Consider the following 24,800-nt stretch of genomic DNA (forward strand, 5'->3'; position numbering starts at 1 on the left):
TTACCTCTGGGCTCTTGAGGATATCTGTAATCACAAGAGCCCAGTCTCCTGTGTACTTGATTTTCTGCAGCACTGTTCTCCTCGATGTGTCAGTGGCGTGCGTCAGAGTTCTGGTGGACAGCCCCATACGATATGTCTGGAATGAGCAAGAAAATAAAACCTAAAACACAATTTCCTGTGGTGGGTCATGACCATGTTTTGGAATTCAATGTTCTGTTGTCATAGGTTTGGTTCTCTATGTCTAAAAACATGCTCTAACTTCCTATTAATAGGGCTTGAATTCTTCAGATTGACATCTTCCTCGTCTTTTAGAACAATGAGTTTCAGCAAAATATGTTTTTGGTTGACTCCAGTGCTCCTTAAGTCTGTAACCACAGTAAACCTAGTACCAGTCACCGACTAACAGAGTAGACCTAATTAACATAGGCTGACCAGTTAAGTTGCTGGATTTTGTCAGTCTCCCTGCTGTAGTGGAATAAATGAAAAGGGCAATATTCCTCCCTGAATGGATACCAGTCAGGAAGAGCCATATTAACCTGTTTTCATTCCACTAATGTACAGTATAGTGTTTGAAGGAAGTTGACTGCAGGACATAATCCCTTGTTATATTTGATCATTATTACCTCTATACAGGGTAAGGAACAGAACTGCTTCATCTCAGCTCTATTTAATATGACAGGAATGCAAAAGCCTTCAGTTAATGAGGAAAACATTCCTGTTGACAGGCTTGGTGAAGAGCGCGGTGCGGTTTCACTGTCCTGGAACCTAATGAATGTCAAGCACTTCTAATGAAGAGAACAGATGTGTTCAACAGATGTGCTTTCAACACATGTGCTGCTCTGTTTATCCGTGACTCCACTGTCTGTCTCCTCTTCTTCCAAGATACTCCTTAGCCTCTGGAGCTGGTTTGAATTCAAGGTCAAACATAACTGCTTCACTTAGGAGGACACTAATGGCTCTGAGTTAGATCATGCTGTAGATATTATATTGATGCTGAAGCTGTATTGTACGAGTCCCTAAGCATGCGTGGATACACAATATACAGTATCATAACATTTTAGAATAGAAAAGGATTACACTTGGAATCAAATCGATAATCTATTTTTACAAGGGACCCCAATGTCCAAGGGTTACTTCCTATTTTAAGCTCATGGGAGTCTTATCCCTCCTCGTTTTCGTTAAATGGTGATAAAGTATACCCTTGTGGTTCAATGTGTTTGAAGGAAGTGTGTCGGATCAGCACCAAACTCATTTGTCAGGTTTAAATATCCTGGCCACATCACTACAGAAACGTTCCTTTGTGAATACTGAAGATTCCATTTGGCAAGCCTTGGTACGTTCATCAAAGTCGTAGTTATTGGCTAAATGAAGACTACTACTTGGACCTTCAGCTAATTCAATCGAGCACAGGCCTAACCGAATGAACAACAATGACGGAATGCGTTATGACATTTTAATAAATGGTTTGGGGAATGGTCTTGTCTCCAAGGGAAGATCCTCGGAGCCAGATGATGTGATGGCAGGTAGCCCTATGCGGGTCTGCTGGTTTCCATCTTTGGAACTCCTTTCCCCCGCTGATGACAGGCCTTAAGGTTATTATAGCTGGTGGTGGTGAGGAGGTGGATGGTTGTCGAAAAGTGAGAGAACGAGCGTAGGTGGACATTTTAAATACATCCCAAGATTTAAGCCCATTGGCTGAGAGAGAGGAAGGTGCTAATTGCAAGAGTGAGCCCGGAGGTTAAACAGCCAGCGTGATGAATGTGCATTATTGTGCCGTGCTTAAAGGCTATGAGGTAAATAGGTGAATGACATTCCACACATGGCTCATAGGAACGAGGAGAAGAAACAAGACGCTATGTTGATGATACATTTGTATTCATTCCCAATACGCCCGTAGAAAAGGAAACAAAGTGAATTATGTTAAGCCTACTGGATGAAGTTAAATGAGCATTCGGACCAGCCTTCCTGATTGAACTTTCTTAAACTAGATTAGAAAAAGGCAAGGCTGATGCTCAGAACATTTGTGATATGATTTTGGACTCTTTCTCTACCAGAGCTTTTTTCTTTTTGCCTTGATAGTAAATTGAGGCTTTTCTGGCGACTTAGGAAAGATGGTGACGATGAGTGAGTTGTATCACTGTGACAGGCATTCAATGGTCCATTGGAAGAATAGCACCATGGTTTATGCCTTTTAGCGTCAGTAAATTGCCCATGCACTGCCAAAGCTTTATTATTAGGATATCCCTCTGGACATACCCTCTTAGTGGGTACAGCACCAGCTCCTGTACATCCTGCAGAGCTTTTAACACCAACATGTGTGAGACATCTGATATGTTTAGGCGTTTCTGCATGAATAGACAGTGCATGACTTAAGCAGGATGTAAACTGGTGTCAGTTGGGAATGATGCAGACCACTGATTCTAGTTGATGTCCCTTTACAACAAACCATGCCTTAGGATGTGGATTTCATTAAAACAACATTGCAAAAAAAATTGCTCCCTTCTAAAGACCTTTTCTGTGAATGAGTTAATTTTCCTACAGATGATATCAAGTATTATACATTTTGGGCACCCTTTTGGTCAGAATACAATTTGGAAATATCTGAAATAGCTCTGTACTGATGTATTACCATATCATAATCCACTATGTACTGGAACCCTTGGAAAGAACAAAAGACTGAAAATATAAGGAGCAAAACGCTCCGGTGTGAGAATGTACTGTAAGCTACAGTGTTCCCTGAACTAAATATCCAGTCCATTTTGTGTGACAATTTAAATGTTTTACTGTAGGTGTTTGTTCTGTTTCACAGATCTCAGAGCATGAAAGGTGTGAGGTGAAATGGAACACATGTAAACCATTCAAATCGCTCAAACATACACAAAAGGCTGTTATCAACAGTAAACATTTCTACCAAGTATGGGGTTTTTGTAGTGCGTGCCCGGTACATCAGGCACTACCTTTTGAAGTTGAACTAAATCCAGGTTTGTGTAATTGAGTTGAAATGCTGTGGAATACCATCTTTGTCTTCAGACCGTGGGGTGTTGTCTTAGATCATGGGGCTATAGTGTAAGTTGACATTACTCTTCCCCAGAGGGGATAAAGCCTTTCGGAAGCAGGCGGATGGTCTTCCAGTGGATGACTCAGCAGGGAACAGAGGATGTAAGAAGACGTTGTTCTGCTGCATGATGTAGAGGAGTAGAGGAGAGACGGGTCTGCTTAGGAGCGTGTTGGCAGTGTGGAGCCGTGGAGCTGGTTGGCTAAGCAGGCCCAGCTGTCACCGTCAAATGTGCTCCGTCGCCTGTGCAGCTGGAGTAGCTTGCACACGACACAGCCTGGACCTGAATCACAGATTCTGCTTTGAGGCTGGGCCTGCACTAGCTAATGAGCCAGATCATCCATTCCTTTCATTTCTGAAGATGACCAGATATCCTGTGGTTGATGATTGAATATATTTTTCTTTTGTTACATTTTTAGAGCCAATCTTAGGGCGTCATCTCAGCTTTGAACCGCACATGTGACGGTAAACAGTCAAACAATCCCTTACTCTGGAAACATCTTTGCTTCATTTGATAGTCAGTAGCTAGCGAAGAAGCCAACGCCCCAAAGTAAACATCAATTTATGCATTTTAGTGTCTTCAATAAAACATGCCAACTGTTAAATTGAACCAACAATTGCTTTATTTTGAAGCCAAATGGCAAATGGTGTCACTTGTATAGAGAGGAGTAGGCAGGAGGCTGTCGCAGGTTTACTGAATTTATTTAAGCACCATAGATCAAAGCCGGACAAAAACCAAATGCTGTTGTGCTCAAAATATATCTTCATAAACAAAAAGTCACAGGGTGAACCTGTCACGGATCCCTCTGGAACTTTCATTGCGCACACCTAGCCCCTATTCCAACTGATTGTATTTGTATATAAACTTCACAGATCTTCATTGTAAAGGGTTTAATGAACATGCACCTGTGGAACTGTCATTAAGACACTATCATCTTACAGACGGTAGAAAATTAAGGTCACAGTTATGAAAACTTAGGACACTAAAGAGGCCTTTCTACTGACTCTGAAAAACACTAAAAAAAGATGCCCAGGGTTCCTGCTCATCTGTGTGAACGTGCCTTAGGCATGCTGCAACGAGGCATGAGGACTGCAGATGTGGCCAATAAATTGCAATGTCCGTACTGTGAGATGCCTAAGACAGCACTACAGGGAGACGAGACGGGCAGCTAATCGCCATCGCCATCGCAGTGGCAGACCACGTGTAACAACACCTGCACAGGATCGGTACATCCGAACATCACCTGCGTGACAGGTACAGGATGGCAACAACAACTGCCCGAGTTGGAACACCAGGAACACACAATCCCTCCATCAGTGCTCAGACTGTCCACAATAGGCTGAGGCTGGACTGAGGGCTTGAGGGCCTGTTGTAAGCCAGGCCCTCACCAGACATCACCGGCAACAATGTCACCTATGGGCACAAACCAACCGTTGCTGGACCAGACAGGACTGGCAAAAAGTGCTCTTCGCTGATGAGTCACGGTTTTATCTCACCAGGGGTCATGGTCCGATTCGCGTTTCTCGCTTCTGTTAGTCACATGTCTGTGGAACTTGTTCAGTTTATGTCTGTTGTTGAATCTTATGTTCATACAAATATTTACACGTTAAGTCTTCTGAAAAAAACACAGTTAACAGCGGAGAGGACGTTTCTTTTTTGAGTTTATGTGCCCTTTGTTCACCATGGTGCTGACGATTATTGTTACTATGTCCGTTGGTGCGTGTAAGTACCTGTGTTGTGTGTTTTGGGCTTTCGTGCCCTTGTGGATTGTGTAGATGATTACGGGTCTTGTCCCGTGAGATAATCATTGTGCCCGTGTGTATTTATTTTATGGTACTCCTGGCTCTTTTGTTTGGATTTCAACCCTGTGTTTTGTGTACGTGTTTGTTTGGTCTTTGTCCCCGTGCCTTTCTACGGCACACCGTAATTTGGGCTAAATAAAAACCCTATTACGTCTGCGTCTGTCTCCCGATCCTTCATGCCAACGTCACAGAATAATCGACCATTAAGGGAGACAGCAGGAATGGCCCGTCCGACGACGCTGCGACGGGGTACTGTCACAGATCCCTCTGGAACTTTCATTGAGCACACCTGGCCCCTATTCCCACTGATTGTATTTGCGTATATGTGCCCTTTGTTCACTATGGTGCTGTCGATTATTGCCGAATGCTTGAGCTGGACAGGAGGGGGAGCCAAAGCAAAGGCTGGTGTGACAGTAACCCCCGCCCCTCCCCCGAGGCGCTGCTCCAGCAGCGGTGCGCTGCCGACCTTGGGGATGACCCCGGAGACGCAGTGCTTGGACGATGCCTGTGGAAGTCCCGAATAAGAGAACGATCCAGGATGTCCCACGCCAGAACCCAGCACCGCTCTTTGGGACCGTACCCCTCCCAGTCGACCAAGTACTGGAGAAGCCCCCCACAATGCCATGAGCCAACAGACTGTGGACGGAGTATGTCGGGGGCCCCCTCGAAGTCCAAGAGAGCGGGAGGTGCATTGTGGGGTCCAGCATGAGACAAGGGACCAGCTTCCACCGTCCCGAGGAGAGATGCATGAAATTAGGGTGATACGGTAATTGACGAAGCTGTAATCTGTACGTCACCTCAATGACTCTCCTCAGGACTTTGAACGGCCCCACAAACGACGGGCTGGGCAGGCGGAGGGGCTGGTCCTTCGTAGAAAGCCAGACCCTGTCACCGGGGTGAAAGACCGCGGCCACACTGCAGTGACAATCAGCCTACGCCTTCTGCTGGAGGACGATGCACTGGAGACGGGTGTGCGTGGTGTTCCATACCTCCTCGGCGCACTGGAACCAATCGTCCACCGCAGGAACCTTGATCTGATAGCCTAGAACACACTGAAAGGGTGTGAGGTTAGTGGAGGAGTGACGGAGGGAGATTTGTGCGTATTCTTCCCGAGGCAGAAACGCAGCCCACTCCCCTGGCCGGTTCTGACAGTAACTACGAAGGTACCTACCCAGTTCCTGATATACCCTTTCTCCCTGCCCATTTGATTGGGGACGGTACCCTTAGGTGAGGCTGACCATGACCCCCAGTCATTCCATGAAAGCCTTCAAGACACGGGAGGTGAACTGAGGACCAGGGTCAGACACGATGTCCTCCGGGAACCCGTAGTGCAGGAAGACATGAGAAAAGAGAGTCTCCTCAGTTTGCAGGGCCGTAGGGAGACCAGACAGGCTTTGGAAAACCAGTCCACAACAACCAGGATGGTGGTGTGCCCCTCTGAGGGGGGAAGGTCTGTGACAAAGTCCACGGAGAGATGAGACCAAGGTCATTGTGGAACCGGCAGTGGGTGGAGTTTGCCATACTGGAGGTCCCTAGGTGTATTGCTTTGTGTGCAGGTCAAGCAGGAAGAGACTTAAACCTGGACGTCCCAGGCCAAGGTGGGCGACCAGTACTTGGCGAAGAGCCAGTTGATAGTATGGGCTATACCCAGGTGCCCCAAAAGTGCTGTATGTGCCCAGGGAGGAGACGGCATGTAGATACGCCCCTCGGGACAGTGGTTAGGTGAGGGCTCCTGTCGCAGTGCTCGACGGATGTCCCTGTCCACATTCCACACGACAGGAGCCACGGTGCAGGACAGGGGAATAATGGGTGTCACTTTCTCCCTCCGATCCTCTGTGTCATGCACCCGGGACAATGCATTGGCCTTAATGTTCTTTGATCCCAACCGGTAGGAGAGGGTAAAGTCAACCCTGGCGAAGAATAGGGCCCACCTGGCCTGACGCGGGTTCAGTCTCTTCGCTGCTCGAATGTACTCCAAGTTCTTGTGGTCCTTCCAGACAAGGAATGGGTGTTTAGCACCCTCCAGCCAGTGCTGCCATGTGTTCAGCGCCTTCTTGACGACCAACAACTCACGATCCCCCACGTCGTAATTCCGCTCTGCGGGAGACAGCTTCCGTGAATAGAAGGCGCATGGATGGAGTTTAGGCGGCGATTCAGTGCGATTGGGATAGAACAGTCCCAACTCCAACCTCAGAGGCGTCCACCTCCACGATGAAGGGCAGAGATGGGTCAGGGTGAGCCAGAACAGGTGCGTCAGTAAAATGTTCCTCGAGCGCACGGAAGGCTTCGTTGGCCTCCCCAGTATAGCACAGCTGTCGAGGACCTCCCTTCAGTAGGGAGGTGAGAGGGGCCACCACTGTGCTAAAAACCCTAATGAAGCGCATGAAATAGTTAGCAAAACCAAGGAAGCGCTGCACCGCCTTGATGTTGGATGGAACAGGCCAGGACAATACTGCACTGACCCTCTGCTCTTCCATCTCCACTCCCGCAGTGGATATCCGATAGCCCAGGAAAGAGATCGCCTGCTGAAAGAAAAAGCACTTCTCCGCCTTGGCGTACAGGTGATGCCCTCTCAGCCTCTCCAAAACGGACCTGACAGGAGACTTGTTGCTCGCGTGTAGTGGAGTACACCAAGATGCCGTCTATGTACACCACTACCCAGCAACCCAACATGTCTCTAAACACCTCGTTAATAAATTATTGAACCACTGATGTTGCATTTGTCAGGCTGTAGGGCATTAGGGCGGCAGGGTAGCCTAGTGGTTAGAGCGTTGAACTAGTAACCGGAAGGTTGTGAGTTCAAAACCCCCGAGCTGACAAGGTACAAATCTGTCGTTCTGCCCCTGAACAGGCAGTTAACCCACTGTTCCCAGGCCGTCATTGAAAATAAGAATTTGTTCTTAACTGACTTGCCTGGTTAAATAAAGGTAAAATAAAAATAAAATAAAATTACCCTGTATTCGTAGTGCCCGGTGCTGGTGCTGAAGGCGGTCTTCCATTCATCCCCCTTAGCACCGTGCATCTGTTCGATCACAGTGGGTATGAGAGGCAGGGGATAACTGAATTTAACAGTTGCTTTACTCAGTATCCGGTAATCGATACAGGGGCGGAGACCTCTCTCCTTCTTCACACAAAAGAAGTTGGAGGCGGCCAGAGAGGTGGACGGACAAATTAATCTTTAGTCCAGCGCCCCCTGGACATAGGCCTCCATGGCTTCGGTCTTTGCATGTGAGAGAGGGTAGATGTGCCCACGCGGGAGGTTAGAACCAGACAGTTGGTCGATATTGCAGTCCCATGAGCGATGTGGGGGGAAAGCACGTGGCACGAGTCTTTGAAAAGGCCACCTGTAGGTCCCGGTGCTCCATAGGGTTAGGGACGTGGGTGGTTTCCACAGAGGTGGCACAGATTGACACAGAGACATCTCCCCTGAAACCTAAAACTGCACGGTGTGCAGGAGAGTTTAAGGTGGTTGTGAGTAAATGTGAGGGAAATGGGAATCGTGGTCTGGCACACCAGTCCTGTTCCGAGGGGACGGTTGTCTAGGGCAAGGACTGGGATAGGAGTTAAAAAGGGTCTAGAGGAATGCGCAATGATAAGGCCACTGACCGGTCTAGGAAATTGCCTGCAGCACTAGGGCAGGACTCAGTGGGGGGCCAGGATAGTTAGGGAAGGTGACAGGGAGAAGGACGGGCTGGGTGGACAGAGAGGAGCAAGGCACGTCCATGCCTAACTCTGAAGGTGCAGGAGTGCTCTTCTGCCTGTTGCTTAATCACCTGGTTCTCCTTCTGGGACAGGTGTTACAGGGGTGGTCCCGCAGTAGGAGCAGAGACCCTGTTGATGTTGCTGTTGGCGTCCCTCAGGGTGAAGGTGCGTCGTGCCCACCTCTATGGGCTCAATCTCGCTGGAGGTTCCTGGGAGATACCCGAACCCCCGGGATGGGCGGCAAAGGGCACGCAGGAGATTGTCATGGTGATGAGCTGGTACAGCGTGAGGCCCTCATCGCAACAGGCCAGCTCGGTCTGGATGTCCGCCTGTAGCCGGATAAGGAAAACCGTCAACAGGGCCTGGTCGTTTCAGCCAGTGGACGAAGCCACCGTCCGGAAATCCAGAACGTACTCTGACGCTGTTCTGTACCCCTGGCGTATACGGAGGAGACGCTCACCTCCCTCTCAGCCCTCTGTAGGGTGGTCCGTCCCTCTCCCAGATGATGTGCGCTCACTCCAGAGCCCAGCCTGTCAGCACCAAGATCACCAAGGCTACCTTGTCCCTCTCAGAGGCCATCCCGGCATGACGGGCCAGGTGGTGGTCACACTGCAGGAGAAACCCCCTACATTGAGCTTGGGTGCCGTCAAACCCCTTGGGGAGCGGCAGGTGGATGTTGCTCATTGGACTAGGTGATGGTGGTGGGGTGGCTGGAACAACCGCGGGGAGCTGGGAAGGTGGTGGTGTAGCCTGTATTTGGCGTACAGCCCGAAGCACCTCGTCCATGGCAGTCCCGAGGCGCTCCAGGCACCAGTTGTGGTGGTGGAGCTTTGCTCATACAGCTGAGAGGTCGGGATGTCCTGCTGCTTCCTGTTTTCTTGGGTCGGTTATTCTGTCACTGGTGTAGAGAGGAGTAGGCAGGAGGCAGTCGCAGGTTTAGAACTACTGAATTTATTTAAGCACCATAGATCAAAGTGGGACGAAACCCAAACTTTGTTGTGCTCAAAATATATGTTCATATACAAAAAGGCCCAGGGCGAACCCAAAGTGCAAAATGTAAAGTACTCAGGAAATAGTAGGAGAGATTCCTCTCAGGAAAACAAGTAACATTTACAATGTCCGACGAAGACAAATGGCAGAGGGAGTATGTATATACAGTGATAGAGTGGGGATTGGAACCAGGTGTGTGTAATGATGACGAGACAAGTACGGGGTGGATGAGTGAAGGGCGTTTGCCAGGAGTAGGTTCGGCAGCAGCTAGAAGGCCGTCGACGCCTAACGCCTGAGCTGGACAGGAGGGGGAGCCAAAGCGAAGGCTGGTGTGACAAACGGCAAATAAGGCATCTAAGCTGAGAAAATATGTTGGTGTTTGCAGTGAAACATCTGTTTTTATACAATATTAAAAATGGCATCGTAACCAATAGAGTTACAGCCTACTTCATTTAGTGAGCTGCTTTTTTTTTATAATCCAATTTCACAAGCATGGCCATGTCTCATATGTTTTTCTTCAGCATCTGGCAACATACAGACTGTCTATTGTCATGTGAGCTTTTCATACAGGCGTCAATCTTTAGAATGACGCGATGCTAGTATTGGCTTATTTTTATTGTCTCTTTTGTCCAGTCTTGTGAGGTTGAGTTATGCTGACCCCCATTGAAAACCCCTATTCCTGTTAGTGTGTGTTGATCCTAATTGGACCGTGGGGTGTGTCACATGATTTGTCCATTAACCCCCAGGGCTCTGATTGTTGGCGTTATGTCCTGTTTCCGGCCCTCTACTCCATTGAGCTAAAACTGTCATGTCGAGTTTATTTTTGTGTGACTTTGTAGTTAAAAATCGTCAATCGTTGTTTTGAATCGGGCTTGTTGTCTATAATGAATCTGTTTATACACATTTGATTTGTTTCAATCACTTCGGCTGAGTTCCTGTTTGGCGAGTCAGAGATGTAAAGCGTGTCGGTAGCCTGGAGCCTTGAGTCAGAGGGATCAGGAAACTTGAGTAGGGCTTTATTCAGGTCTTTGTGTTAGAATTCCTAAGCCTCGAAGGGTTTACTGTAACAGTGCTGATGTTGCACCCTGTTCAGAAAGAACACGATGCATATAAAATAGAGTGTTTGGGAGAGGAGTGCTTTCTGTGGGCTGTGCATGAGGCAACTCTTCATGTTGTTTGCATAGATATTCTTGCTGGTATTCTTATTCTGCTGCCTCTCACTCTGTGAAACTTCTGGTAATGTAGGCCTACTGTATGTACCTTGGTAAAACAGAGCTCTCACACTTGCAATATTCTCTGCTGCCTGATCTTGTTTATGGCCCTTCTGTGAATAGTTTATTTATATATATATTTTCTTTTTAACACATTCTGAAAACCTAGCTGCCTTGAGATCCCGGATTACCTTGTATGCTTCCTGTGGCAGAAGATTAAAGGGCATTTAAATATGTTTTCCAGAATTTGTTTTTCCAAGTGTTTTATTTGAATGTAAATCTCACTGACCAGGATGTATAAATTCAAGCCTGATCCCCCTCCACCCTCATTTAACTGAGTAAGTGTGGACAAGCCGTAGCCAAAGGGATTACTTGATAATTAAGTTCAGCTGATGTTATTGAAATCTAAGGACAGACAGATTCAGGGAGGAGGCATTCCTAACTAATACGATTAAGATACATATCTTAATGTTCAATCCTCTATAAACAAGTGGAGGTTTTATTGCCAAGATTAAAACAGGCCCGAAGACAGGGGTTGTGTTTAATCAAAGGTGGTGATAATAATGTATATAGCAATGCGAGGTCTCAATATACTGTATTGCAATCCAGAGAGAAGGTTCTGAGCTGTTCTGTAATGGTTACCTTGTATTGAACTTATTGTCCCGGTTTTTCATGAGAGCTAAATTGGGCTATTAAAAAAAAATGGGTTCCATAAAAATGACTTATTTCAAAACAGAGCTTAATGTAATAGTACCAATAGTTGATCTACTTTGATCCTACTATCCAAAGCAATGTGTGCCCATTTCAAACATGGCAAAGGAGTTTTTAATAACCCTTTTTGGTTATTGTGTAGAACTCAAGCCATGTTGTTAACAGATTGTTAACTTCAGCCCATGTAAACAAATGATCAAATCAAAAAATCAAATCAAATGCATTTGTCACATGCACATGGTTAGCAGATGTTACTGCGAGTGTAGCGAAATGCTTGTGCTTCTAGTTCCGACAATGCAGTAATAACCAACGAGTAATCTAACTAACCATTCCAAAACTACTACCTTATACACACAAGTGTAAAGGGATAAAGAATAAAGAATATGTACATAAAGATAAATTAATGAGTGATGGTACCTAACATTCTAAAGTAATGTTAGGTAATTTTGCTCTAGTCAAAATACTATACTGTACCTCTTAAGTTTTGTATTTACAACCTGTTAATAATGCCTTATAAATGTTATGAACCTCGTGTTATTACAGTACAAACTCACCTTTTACAAACATCTTGTTCATATGCGTAGGCGACAACAACTCGTTGTGAACTCAGATGGATCCTTCCCAAAGTTATATGACAAGCAATTATCTTCTGTGGCCTTCACACTCATTATTGAAACTGTAGGACAACAAAAACATCAAGCATTTGGCCACATTCATCTGCTACATTATATTCAACATGTCAGAGTGCAATTTATATGTAAAGGCCTCGTCAGAGAACACTTGAGTAAGCCACCTATCCTCTGGTGTCGGGACACACAGTCAATAACAGTAATCATCTAACCATTTGTTTCTCTCTCTCTCGCTCTCTCTCTCTCGCTCTCTCTCGCTCTCTCGCTCTCTCGCTCTCTCGCTCTCTCTCGCTCTCGCTCTCGCTCTCTCTCTCTCGCTCTCTCGCTCTCTCGCTCTCTCGCTCGCTCTCGCTCTCTCAGTTAGCAGCTCCAGCCATGCTTTATTGGACAAGTCCCTGGAGGAGAACTTCATGTTCCCCCATCGCTTGAGGCCTGAGGACGAGAGCCAAAGTAAGACTATTCACTTAGACACAGCCACAGCAAGCTGTTTGTCATTAGCAGACCAGGAGAAGAATTCATTATTGACTTATTGACATTATTGACACAGTTGCGTAGAACACTCTCCCCTATCGTTAGTGAAATATGGAAAGTGTGTACGGAACCCAACTTATTAAGTGTCATTAATGGGCATGTGTGTCAGGGTCATTAAGGCTCAGGTGTCTGTCGTTATTCATTGTTTGCCTTATAGGGCTGCCATTTCTCTTAGGTAGTAAGTAGTTGTCACGCCCTGACCTTAGAGAGCATTTTTTAGGTGTCTCTTTTTGGTTTGGTCAGGGTGTGATTTGTGTGGGCATTCTATGTCCTTTATTTGTGTTTCTATGTGTTGGCCGGGTATGGTTCTCAATCAGGGACAGCTGTCTATCGTTGTCTCTGATTGGGAATCATACTTAGTTAGCCCTTTTTCCCTCCTTCAGTGTGGGTAGTTAACTTGTTTTGTGGCACTAATGCACTGTAAGCTTCACGGTTGTGTCTTTCGTTTGTTGTTTTGTTGGCGACATTTTGAGTCAAAAGGAAAATGTACGCTCACCAAGCTGCACCTTGGTCCACTTCTTTTGACGGCTATGACAGTAGTATGTGTGGTCTGCAGAGAGTGAATTAAACAATTGAAAGCACTAATCTAATACAGTGTTTGTCACAGCTTTTACAACATTGTAATGTGTCCGTCTTGAAATTTAGTTTAACACAAAAAGTCTCATCTGCCTTGTTTATTCATGACAAAAGCATGCTTGTATTTATAGTAACCCATCAAACTGCATGCAATAAAAACAATTTTATTACATTTTCCACCTAACCACTTCTATTAGGATATTTCCGCGTCCCAGAAGAGAGGGATGGTGTCACGTCCTGACCTTAGTTCCTTTTTTTATGTCTCTATTTTAGTTTGGTCAGGATGTGAGTTGGGGTGGGCATTCTATGTTTTTGTTCTATGTTTTGTATTTCTGCTTTTGGCCTGGTATGGTTCCCAATCAGAGGCAGTTGTCAATCGTTGTCTCTGATTGAGAACCATACTTAGGCAGCCTGTGTTTCCACTATGATTTGTGGGTAGTTGTTTTCTGTCTCTGTGTCTCTGCACCAGACAGAACTGTTTCGTTTTCGTTCGTTCTCTTATTATTTTTGTTTTTGTGTGTTCAGTTTAATTAAATATTAACATGGACACGTACCACGCTGCATATTGGTCCGATCTTTCATACTCCTCAGAAGAGGAGGAAAGCCGTTACAGATGGCTTTCTTATGAACGGTTTCACTCCTTCAGGACCCTCACACATTCACTTGGTTAGATTCCCCATGCCAGTTATGGAGCCCCTAAAAATGTATATTTTCCTCTTCCAGACTGACATTCCCTTCTGCTGATAATGGAGTTGTTTCAATGTCTGATCGTTCACAAATGACAAGCTTCATCAGACACAAAGCAGCGTTGTTAGTTTGAACTATGAAATGCTTTTGAATTGTTTTGTTGGTGTCTTATTGGAGAAATGCTAGATATCTCCTGCACTACACCTTAGGCAAGTTCAAGCGCAAATGGAATTAGTCTGAAATGGACAATAACAGCTCCATACACTAAGCAGGGTTTCTAAGGTCATTTTAGTCAATTCTGGTTGATGAGTAGAAACTGTACTGAATATGTACTGATATGAGTAATTTGTGCATGATTGTGTGAGTGTAGCAGACTCCAGACACCAGTGAATTAAATAGTTAACCAATAGCTACCCAGACTATCTGCATTGACCCCCTTTTACACAACTCTTTTGACTCATCACATACGCTGCTGCTACTGTTATCTATCATATTATCTATCCTGTTGCCTAGTCACTTATATGTACATATCTACCACAATTACCTCGTACCCCTCCACATCGACTCGGTACTGGTACCCCGTGTATATAGCCAGGTTATCGTTACTCATTGTGTATTTATTCCTCATCTTGTTTTATCTCTGCATTGTTGGGAAGGGCCTGTAAATAAGCATTCCACTGTTAGTCTACACCTATTGTTTACAAAGCATGTGGCACATTTGATTTGGATTTGATATTTAATGATGGCCTTTTGTTAAGGCTCAGAGATGCTTTATAAAGAGTTTTCAATGTCAAACTAAATAGAAATGTTCTACTGAATATGCTGTATCTGGTTTGGTATCTGCTGTTCTTGGAGGTAGGCAGAGATGTCTGTTTATTGCCATTATCGGAGTCTGGTAAATGTGCTCTCAGATGATGCATGTCAGAGAGCTCCTTTGGTATGAGTGGAAAATGTCACTGACCCCTGTGAGGTTACCACTTATGTGGATCACTCTGCATTGCTTGTCTGAATGTGTTCAGAATTACAGTAGAAACAGTAATGCCCACAAACTGTGGTATCTGTGCCGAGGATGTGTCAGCAATCATGAGATTATCACTCCAATTCTATGCTGTCGTTGAAGATGAAGTCTATACTGTAGCTAATTTACTGAAACCATAATGGTTTCAAATGATAATTGCGCTGAGATTTGGTTCATTTCTGCATATTTCACCCATGGGCATTTGGAGTTTCTTCTTCCCATCTAAGGAACTATTGGTGGAGTGGAGTACACAGTTAAGGAGTTGTGGCGCAGTGGTCTAAGGCACTGCATCTCAATGCTAGAGGTGTCACTACAGACCTGGGATCGATCCCTGGTTTGATCCTGGGCTGTATCACAACTGGCCATGATTGGGAGTCCCATAGGGCAATTTGTTCTTAACTGACTTGCTTAGTAAAATAAATAAAAATCTCGTCATACTTCTGAAGCAGGATGCCATGTTGACCTAAATTGGCATCAGATAAGGATAATTATTTCCGTGGGTTGTGTCTCCATTTCATTCATTTGTATAAATGCTGTCAACTCATTTGATTACAAATCTATTTCAGATGTAGTTTCCCTCTTGAGTTCCATGTTGACGTCAATGAATACAGTACAATGTTAATGGTATCATACAGTTACAGTGGCCAGTGTTGAGCAAGAATGTGTGACAGGTCCATAGAGTCAGTCTCAGACCTAATGAAACTCTTTATCCTCACTCCTGCAGTTACCTCCTGTGATTTTGAATCGCCTTGCTCCTGGAGCTTCTCCAATCACAGCAGCAGATATGATTGGAGGGTCACATCACCACAGCAACACAGATCCAGCACACAGGCCATGAGACCGGTCAGCGACCATTCGGAGGGGAGCTCTGATGGTAAGGGAGGAAGCACAGTCACAAATTGTGTTTTTCACTCACACTTTTAATGTGGTACTCCTTTTATCTCACAGAGAGCATGGTGTAGTATACTGTATTCAGAGAGACGTAATGGAGTCATTAGATAGATGGTGTTGAGTGCTGGGAAAACAGGCAAGAGAGAAGGGGAACAATTTTAAAATGTTGTTTCGCTCTATAATCAACATTTTTTTTTTTTTTTTACTTCTGGGAAATTATTGTCTGGTTCCCTCCCTTTCTAGGTCACTTCCTGCTTTTGAGTGCCTCTGCGGCCTCCAGGGCATCTAGAAAGTGTGAATACAACATCACTAGTCCAGTGGTCTACAGTAGTGGTCCGCTGTGCCGTCTGCAGCTGGCCCGCTTTGAGTCAGGGCCCACCGCTGGAAACCTCTCAGTCTTAGTGAAACCAGTCGACTCGGCATCTGTCATCAGCACAACAGCTCTCAGTGGCAGCGCCCAAGATGGCACCAGGTCAGCAAGGCCTTATGATTAGATTTTATGCTCATGTTTAGCCATTTGTGTTTCAATTGTATGCTTGTTCACTTGAACATTCCACACAACTTTTCAACTATTTCTATTTTGTATGCTTACAGTAGTAGCATTTACTGTACTAGCTCTACACTGCATCCATGTGTAACTCACTTACGGTACTTACGGTACTCTACAATGTATCTTGAGTACGTTCTTAGTGATGAAATCTGACAGTGAACTCAGAATCCTATACACATCCACCTAATACAGTAGTGAAAGAAAGGGGCCAGCATTGCATTGAAACACTGCTAGTAACTATAAGGTACTCAGTCTGTTGATGGATTGAAGTGGTTGTTTTAAGAAATACATGGATTATTCTGCTATAATGCACTGAAGTGCAGGTCCTTGGGATGCCTAGAGGGACTTGACATACAATAAGCTTTAAGTATGGCATGGAAATACCACTACATCCCTTGACATGGAGAGAGATCATCTTTGTGTAACTATTGTTGGGCAAATGTCCTTAATATTGATCTAATGTTGGGCACAGGCATTCTGGGACCAGATAAAAGCATTTTGCTTCCAAATGCAGACCCTGAAAATGAATTTGGACATAATTGGCCTGGACAGTAGCGTGGAGGGATGGGCTATGGCTATGCAACAAGGTTATACCCTGGCCTCTTTATTTGGAGAGTAATGGAGTGCTTGTCCATTATGAAAAATGTTTTAACTCACAGACTGTAAGATGGTGAGTACTGGGGATGACAGGTCACCTTAATCTCCACTGGAAGCAAGACATACTGTATAAATAGGGGTGGAAGGGGTGGAAATATAGAAGAAACAGATGGAATGAATGAATAAATGAATGAAAGCTTTCAGCTTGACAAGTTGTTTTTTCACAGAATGTACAGTACTGTATAATGTTCAGCACTCACCCACAGAATGTACAGTACTGTGTAATGTTCAGCACTCACCCACCGTAATGTGCAGAGACATTTGAACCTATTAGCTGAGGTAGTAATAGAAGTGAGCTTTTAAGAGCATCTCATTTGGGGGGGGGGGGGGGCTCACGTGGATAGATGGTTGTTGTATGGCAGAGACAGCATAGAGTTAATATGAACAGTGTATAATATATGTTGTCAAGAAAGGATGGAATCTAGACAGTTTGAAATGAATTTTATTTGGGCAAAAGATATACAAAAATATTTACAATGTGTCGCCAGAGGATAGCACATGATTAATTAAAACACTTGTTTCTAAAGTGATGTAAAAACATATGATTAGACAAAATGACAAAGAAAGACATTACATTCACATTTCCATCCCAAAAAGTGCCACTGCAGATTGCACTTGAAAATAGTTTAAGTGAGCAGATGTTGAGATGGTGGACATAATATGTTACGTTATGCTGACTTCAGTTGAGAGGGAAATGTATAAACCTCCATTTAAAATGTCCTAATATAATCTTTAAGTGTAGTATAATGGTTGCTTGGGTATGAAGATGCAACACATTCCTCCCATAAAAGTGAAGTTGTTTGATGATGTCCCCACAAGGGAGAATGTTCCTTGTTTTACTATCTTTGTGGGGACTTTTGTGGATTATATGTCCCCACAAGCGTAGAAGAGCCAACCCACACACACATGCACAGTTAACCCTCTCTTTGCTTGGAACAGGGCCCAGTGGGAGGTGCTGGAGACGGTGATTGGAGAGGTGGATGAGCCCTTCCAGGTGACCCTGCTCTACTCCACTTGCCTGGGGAAGGATAGGGGGACTCTGGCTCTCGACTCCCTGGAGCTCATAGACTGTGACATGGGTAAATTCTGAATTACATCTCCGAACGTTAATAGAAACATAAAAATGCTATAATGTTTTTCCGGGAACTAATCTGGAAACTAAATGTGAACTCTTTCTTGTTCCAGGTCACCATGAATTACAGCTGGGCACAGACTGTGACGAGATCACTTCTTTCCACTGTGAGCTAGGAGGCTGCATTGACAAGACTAGAGTATGTGACTTCCACAGTGACTGCCCCCTAGGGGAGGATGAGGGATTTATCTGTGGTGAGTCTAAGGCCTTAAAAGGATACTGCGAGATTCTGGCAATTAAGCAGTTTTTCTACTTTTTCTACGCAGAGTCAGATGAAAAGTAGAAAAATGTATTGATTACCAGAATCCCGCAGTATTCCTAAGAGCAGCTTCAACAGTGCAACAACGTCACATGACATTACTGACGTTGAATTCAGGTTCCAGATTTTTCATGGTCATCATGTGGCTAGGACAAATCCTGGGCCCTATGTATGTGTACCTTGCATCTGATCTTTCCAAGAAAGATGTTGTCGAATATGTGTGTATATTTCATCCAAACATCATACTTGAGAAATCTGAATAAGTTGTGTAACATTCTGAAATTTCAAATAGGCCTTCACCATAATTCATTGCCAGCTTTGATTTTTTTTTATTTTATAAACCTCACCAAAGTAAATCTTATAACGTAGTGATCAGATTATGTTTGAAACAGCTAACCCTAAAGGAAAAATAGTTTCAGCATCTTAAATCACATCGTTTTTGGTTGGGTATTCTCATTGGATTAAATTAATGCAATTAGAAGTGACGAGAGTGATGTGACAAGCCACAAAGACAGAGTGTGGTACCACTGGCAGGGTGCATGCCACCTGCATTAACTGTATTAAAGTTTAAGGCCATGATGAATTGTTAATCCTTTCACTGGAGGCAGTGGATTAGCCAACAGTAAGTGCTCTCCTTCTCTCTACTGTGTGTCTCAGTCAGTTCCTTCTCTCTACTGTGTCTCAGTCAGTTCCTTCTCTCTACTGTGTCTCAGTCAGTTCCTTCTCTCTACTGTGTGTCTCAGTCAGTTCCTTCTCTCTACTGTGTGTCTCAGTCAGTTCCTTCTCTCTACTGTGTGTCTCAGTCGGTTCCTTCGCTCTACTGTGTAACAACCACTAGATGGGCATTGCATTAAGAGACAGAAATGTGCCAAAAGAGTCCTTCCACTAAGGCTAATCTTTTTCTTTGGACCATTCTCTGTGGGTTCAATACATGTACTGTTTCTCCAAGACACCACTTGGAACTGAAATACCATTATTAAACTGGCATTTGAATGTAAATGCTCGTTTAAACGGCAGCTTTGTGAATGTATACAAAGGGAATTGATTAGTTAGTGACAACATGAAGGTAGCAGTCAACGCTTGCAGCCCTTGCATCAATGCTCACATCAACACCATTAGTCATAAAAGCCCTCTTAACACTCAATCAGAACACATTCAATGCAAAGAATGGTTCAGACATGGAGAATACAACTTGTACCTCCAGTAGGTAATTAAGAGGCTATTCTCATTGACAAACATTTAAGGAGAGGCAGCGTGACAAGATTTCAATTGACATAATATGTACATCAGTGGAGGCTGCTGATGGGAGGACGGCTCATAGTAATGCCTGGAATGGAGTATATGGAATGGTATCAAACATGTGGTTTATACTATTTAATTGACTCCATTCCAGCCATTACTATGAGCCGTCCTCCCCTCAACAGCCTCCACTGATGTACATAAACTTTTCAATGTAGGTTACAGCCTTACTTTTCGTTGTGGCTGGCAATGTGACGTTCTTGTTCTGCAGCTCCAAATTGACCGTAAATATTAGTATCACAGCAGCCACTGGTACTGGCTAGCCAGTAAGCTTGCAGGCTATTCAACAATGCAAGCAACTTTTCCTCTAAAACATATTAGCTAGCTACATTCTTGAATAATGCAGCTAAACCATAGTACACTCTTGAGTAATGCAACAATTCACAAGCACGTGAATTGTGGGTTCATTTTTTCGTTCGTACACGCATTAGCTAAATGTAGTTTGCAAGACAATAAAACAGCTAGCTATCAATGCTAGCTAGTAACGTTAGCATATCAAACATGAATGTTTACCCCTCTCATACGAGTATAAAACTACAGTTTCAGCGTATTAAAGTTACCATAGAACAAACCGCCCACTGGGCACAAACTGGTTGAATCACCATTGTTTCAACGTCATTTGTCAACGTATTGTGACGTTGAATCTATGTGGGAAATACATTGGATTTGAAAAAAGTAATCAACGTAAACTCTTTTGAGGGTGAAATTTCAACCACAGGATTATGTCATCATGGTAACCAAATGTAAACAGAAAAAACCTTGCATAAAATATGTTTAATTTGTTTAGTTTGTTCAACGTTATATCCACTAACAGAAAAAAAACAACAGGCAGGGCAGCACCTCCTACTGGAGAATTGATCTATCTACAGCTACCCTTTTGTCTCCTATCCAGGGTTTTAACCAAGCCCTGCTTAGCTATTTGTCATTGACTATTACCAATGTGCCATCGTGAGAATGATTGTTGAAAGAGCTCCACTTAAAAACTACTATGTTGCTATCAAAGTCATTCCAAAGGGAAGGTTTAACAGAGCAAATTTAATGGGACCATACTTTATCGCATACAGCGGCTCCGGAAAGTATTCAGACCCCTTCACTTTTTCCATTTTTTTTTTACGCTTTATTCTAAAATGGATTAAATAAATACAAATCCTCAGCAATCTGCACACAATGCCCCATAATGACAAAGCAAAAACAGGTTTTTAGACATTTTTGCAAATGTATTAAAAATGAAAACAGAAATACTTATTAACATAAGTATTCAGATCCTCTGCTATGAGACTTGAAATTGAGCTCAGGTGCATCTTGTTTCTATTGATCATCCAATCTGCAAATTGATTAGAGTCCACCTTCGGTAAACTCAATTGATTGGACATGATTTGGAAAGGCACACACCTGTCTATATAAGGTCTCACAGTTGACAGCGCATGGCAGAACAAAAAACAAGCTATGAAGTGGAAAGAATTCTTGACAACCAAACACAATTCAGTACCACTTTTGAAATAAATAAAATAGCCTATTAACTTGTTAACAAATGATATGCTGGATTCACATTTCCAACTCAACCAAAAATAGAAATTAAAGAATGGGATTAAGTCAGTGGCTCAGATGGATCTAACCAAGCAGTAGATGTATATATCTCATTTAAAAGTTGATATTTGGTTGTGTTCTCAACCAAACACAATTCAATACTCATGTTGTAATATATGAAATAGCCTAAAGTTAAGGTTATCTAACAAACGAATGTAACATTCAACTTTGAAATTAGTAACACATCTATGGCCATATTGTGAGGTTACTCTAACTATACATTTCTTCCTATGTTATTACTGTATATAAAGCGTGGATGTTCAAGATAGGTCATCACAGGTCAGTAGAGATCTTCACAATTGCTGTTAAATTCTGTGCAGCATCTCAAACTGCATTGATCACTTGCACCATGTACTTTTAATGTCATCTCAACTGCAATCCAGGTCATTTGCATCTGTCATTAGACGAAGTGCAGCAATAACAGATTAATCTGATATATAAAAAAACTAAATATCTGACATTGTATTCCCATGAACTTTAGTGTGCTTTTAAAGGGATACTTCAGGATTTTGGCAATTAAGCCCTTTATCTACTTCCCCCCCGAGTCAGATGAATTGGTGGATACAGTTTTTATGTCTCTGCGTGCAGTTTGAAGGAAGTCACTAACTAGCGCAATTGCTAACTATCGTTAGCGCAATGACTGAAAGTGCATGGTAGCTGTTAGCATGCTAGTAGATACCAGTCATTGCGTTAATACGCTAGATAGCATTAGCTCACAAAACTACCTCCAACTTCCTTCATACTGGATGCAGAGACATAAAAATGGTATCCATGAGTTCATCCGACTCAGGGGAAGTAGATAAAGGGATTCATTGCCAAAATCTCAAAGTATCCCTTTAAATGGTTGAAAGCGCAGTTAGACATTTGGGTGCCAACTAAACCAAAAACCAGACATTGTTTTTCCATTGGAATTTGGTTGTGCTTTTAGATGGTTGAAAGCATAGTGAAAACACATTGGAAATTCAACTAACTTTTGTCTGTCTTTAAAGTGGATATCCAAACATAGGGCGGCGCACAATTGGCCTAGCGTCGTCCGGTTTTGGCCGGGGTAGGCCGTCATTGTAAATAAGAATTTGTTCTTAACTGACTTGCCTAGTTAAATAAAGGTAAACAATATACTGCAGGTTGTAATCTTATTGATCAACTTCTCTACCAAATATTACCCAATTATCCATGTTGAAATGACGTGGTGTGCCAAGTGGGCAGGCTTCATTTTATCAATATCATGGAAGTCATTATATGAGGTAAACGCAAAATTGCGACTGAAAACTTTGATAATTCCCTGGTGAGTTGGTTAGCTTCTTGCTGCACGCTTCTTTCCTGGATGGTGGCCCAGAGCAGCCAAGGGGTGAAAAATGCCATTGAGATTTCCTTTCTTAAAGCATTGTTGACAATATCAGAATGTAACTGTAAGCTGTTACTGCAATTTCAGGTGAAAACTCAATTAAAACAAGTCTCAAATATCCTGAAAATGGCCGTACATTTCAGCTGTTTCAAAAGCATTGTTCTGCTACTAGTATTTCTATTGTATGAATGTTGGGCAATTCTGTTTACACTACCCTGCTTAGACCTAATAAGACTTATTGAATAGTGTGACCCTGATGAGACGCTGTGGGTTCAGCACAGTAGAATAGCCTTTCTTTTGCATACTCAAGAGACACTACATTCTGAGAAGAAAAGATCATGTGCTGGGAGTGCTCAAATTGGTGTACAAGGTGGTCTTTGAAAAGGGGAGTCTGTGGACCTAGTCACTATGTCCTATGTTTATAATTTTCTAGAAGCTTTCATTTGTATAAGCTGTATCTGAATTTATAAGGGTATAGGGTACTGAATGAGCCACTGTGTCCCCTTGCAGACACTCTGCCTTATGGAGCCCACTGTTCCTTTGAGCCTGGGTCCTGTGGCTGGTCAACGTCCAGTGAGCTGTCCTCTTGGAGGAGGGTCAGTGGGGAGGAACTGGAACACAGTAAAGACATGCTGGGGACAGCTCTGCAAAACACCCAAGGTAAATGGTGCAAAACACACCAGGTCACTCAAAGGGTACCAGTCTTTAAATGGCTGGCTAACACTTTATTTGAAGGGGGTATACATGGCACCTTTATCAGGCTAGACATAAATAGAGGTTGGGTATTGCATTGTGCTGTATAAAGTATCAATTTTACTCTAGACTGGTCCTCATCCTGTAAATTGAGTATTGTTTCCAAAACATTGGGAATCTAATGGCTTAGTACAGTGTTGTGTCTTTGGCTATGCCGGATTAAGTAATATGACATGCTATTCTATAAAATAATTTCTCCGTATTATATTACCTGTTATATATTATATTATTAATATTACCTGTTTGAGCTAATCATGTAAATGTAATTAACTAGAGAGTCGGGAACCACAAAATAATATTTATAGAGCTGTTATCTTCCGAATAAACTCTAAAGACCTAGTAATATTTTACGTCAATAGCAGTCAATATTAATCGTAATCTTAATTCAGTCTCATCTGAAAGTTGTAAATTCTTGGTTATCTGCACAAACCCTGGCTAACAAGTTGAACCAGCAATACAAAATTGGGTTTAATTATTTATTTACTAAATACCTAACTAATCACACAGAATTACACATACACATAATTAAATCATAACTTGATTACAAATGACGTATTAAAGGAAAACGTCCCTAGCGGGCGAAACAGATATGACAACTTGTTACACAAAAGAAAAGGGGCTGGGTTTGAGTGAAAGAGCGAGAAGACTGAGGAACAAAGGGCGAAGCTGTGCTATCGTAAATACAGTATCTTATGCATTCTAAATTACCGCCCATTTGGAAAAGGAAAATGCAATAAATATTTACTCTTGCGCTTCGGTAGGTTGGTGGTAGATGGAAGGCCGTGTTGCCCAACCGAGTCCTTTGAAGAATGTCTCTGGTTGTCAATTGGATACGTTGTAGTAACGTCGTTGTGTGATAGACGGGATACTCTGTCTGTTCCTTCCTAACCCTCGTTTGCAGCGTCTGTTGCTAACTCAACGGCTAGCAGGTATCACTTCCCTAGTGAATAAGAGTTCAAAGTTCATACCATTCGCAACCAAAGCTCCCGCTGATGTTGGCTTCGTTCTGTAGTTATTATCTGAACCATTCTGACATTGGACCGTCATCCTCACGTCCTCGGAACAGGAGGTTATATTGTCATCAAGGCTTTATATAGGAAGGGAGAGGAGGGCGTGTTTGAAAACTTTTATAGACCATGTCCCTTCACAGGGGCGGGCCACTGATTGAGCAGAGACCTTATGAAAACCCAAATCTCACATTTTAGAAGCAAAAATCACATTTCATCCCATCACGAATAATTTCACATTCAAACATTTAAATTGAACAACAATTCCATGTGAATCCGATAACTCTGATGTGTAGACTTTCCACTGTAGAGTTTGTCATCTTATCATTGATGAGAATGTCTCAGATGACAACCGAACTGACATCATATTCATTTAGTACCACTGCATATGTTCAATTGGTCGGATT

The 24,800-nt window shown here is 43.4% G+C and overlaps 1 protein-coding gene across 6 annotated transcripts in view; it reads left to right on the forward strand.

The window, feature by feature from the left end:
- The window catches only part of ltk (leukocyte receptor tyrosine kinase), a 172,063-nt gene that overhangs the window by 20,121 nt on the left and 127,142 nt on the right, over window positions 1–24,800 (forward strand). For all 6 annotated transcript variants that reach the window (XM_090220640.1, XM_036962441.2, XM_036962442.2 and 3 more), the window contains 6 exons: window positions 12,462–12,551; window positions 15,638–15,787; window positions 16,048–16,276; window positions 17,951–18,090; window positions 18,197–18,337; window positions 23,144–23,293. In XM_090220640.1, the coding sequence (XP_090076766.1) occupies window positions 12,462–12,551; window positions 15,638–15,787; window positions 16,048–16,276; window positions 17,951–18,090; window positions 18,197–18,337; window positions 23,144–23,293 (900 nt within the window). The remainder of the gene's footprint in view (window positions 1–12,461; window positions 12,552–15,637; window positions 15,788–16,047; window positions 16,277–17,950; window positions 18,091–18,196; window positions 18,338–23,143; window positions 23,294–24,800) is intronic.

This window comes from Oncorhynchus mykiss, chromosome 25, assembly GCF_057628025.1.
Source record: "Oncorhynchus mykiss isolate SJ-2025 chromosome 25, ASM5762802v1, whole genome shotgun sequence".
Classification (NCBI taxonomy): domain Eukaryota; kingdom Metazoa; phylum Chordata; class Actinopteri; order Salmoniformes; family Salmonidae; genus Oncorhynchus; species Oncorhynchus mykiss.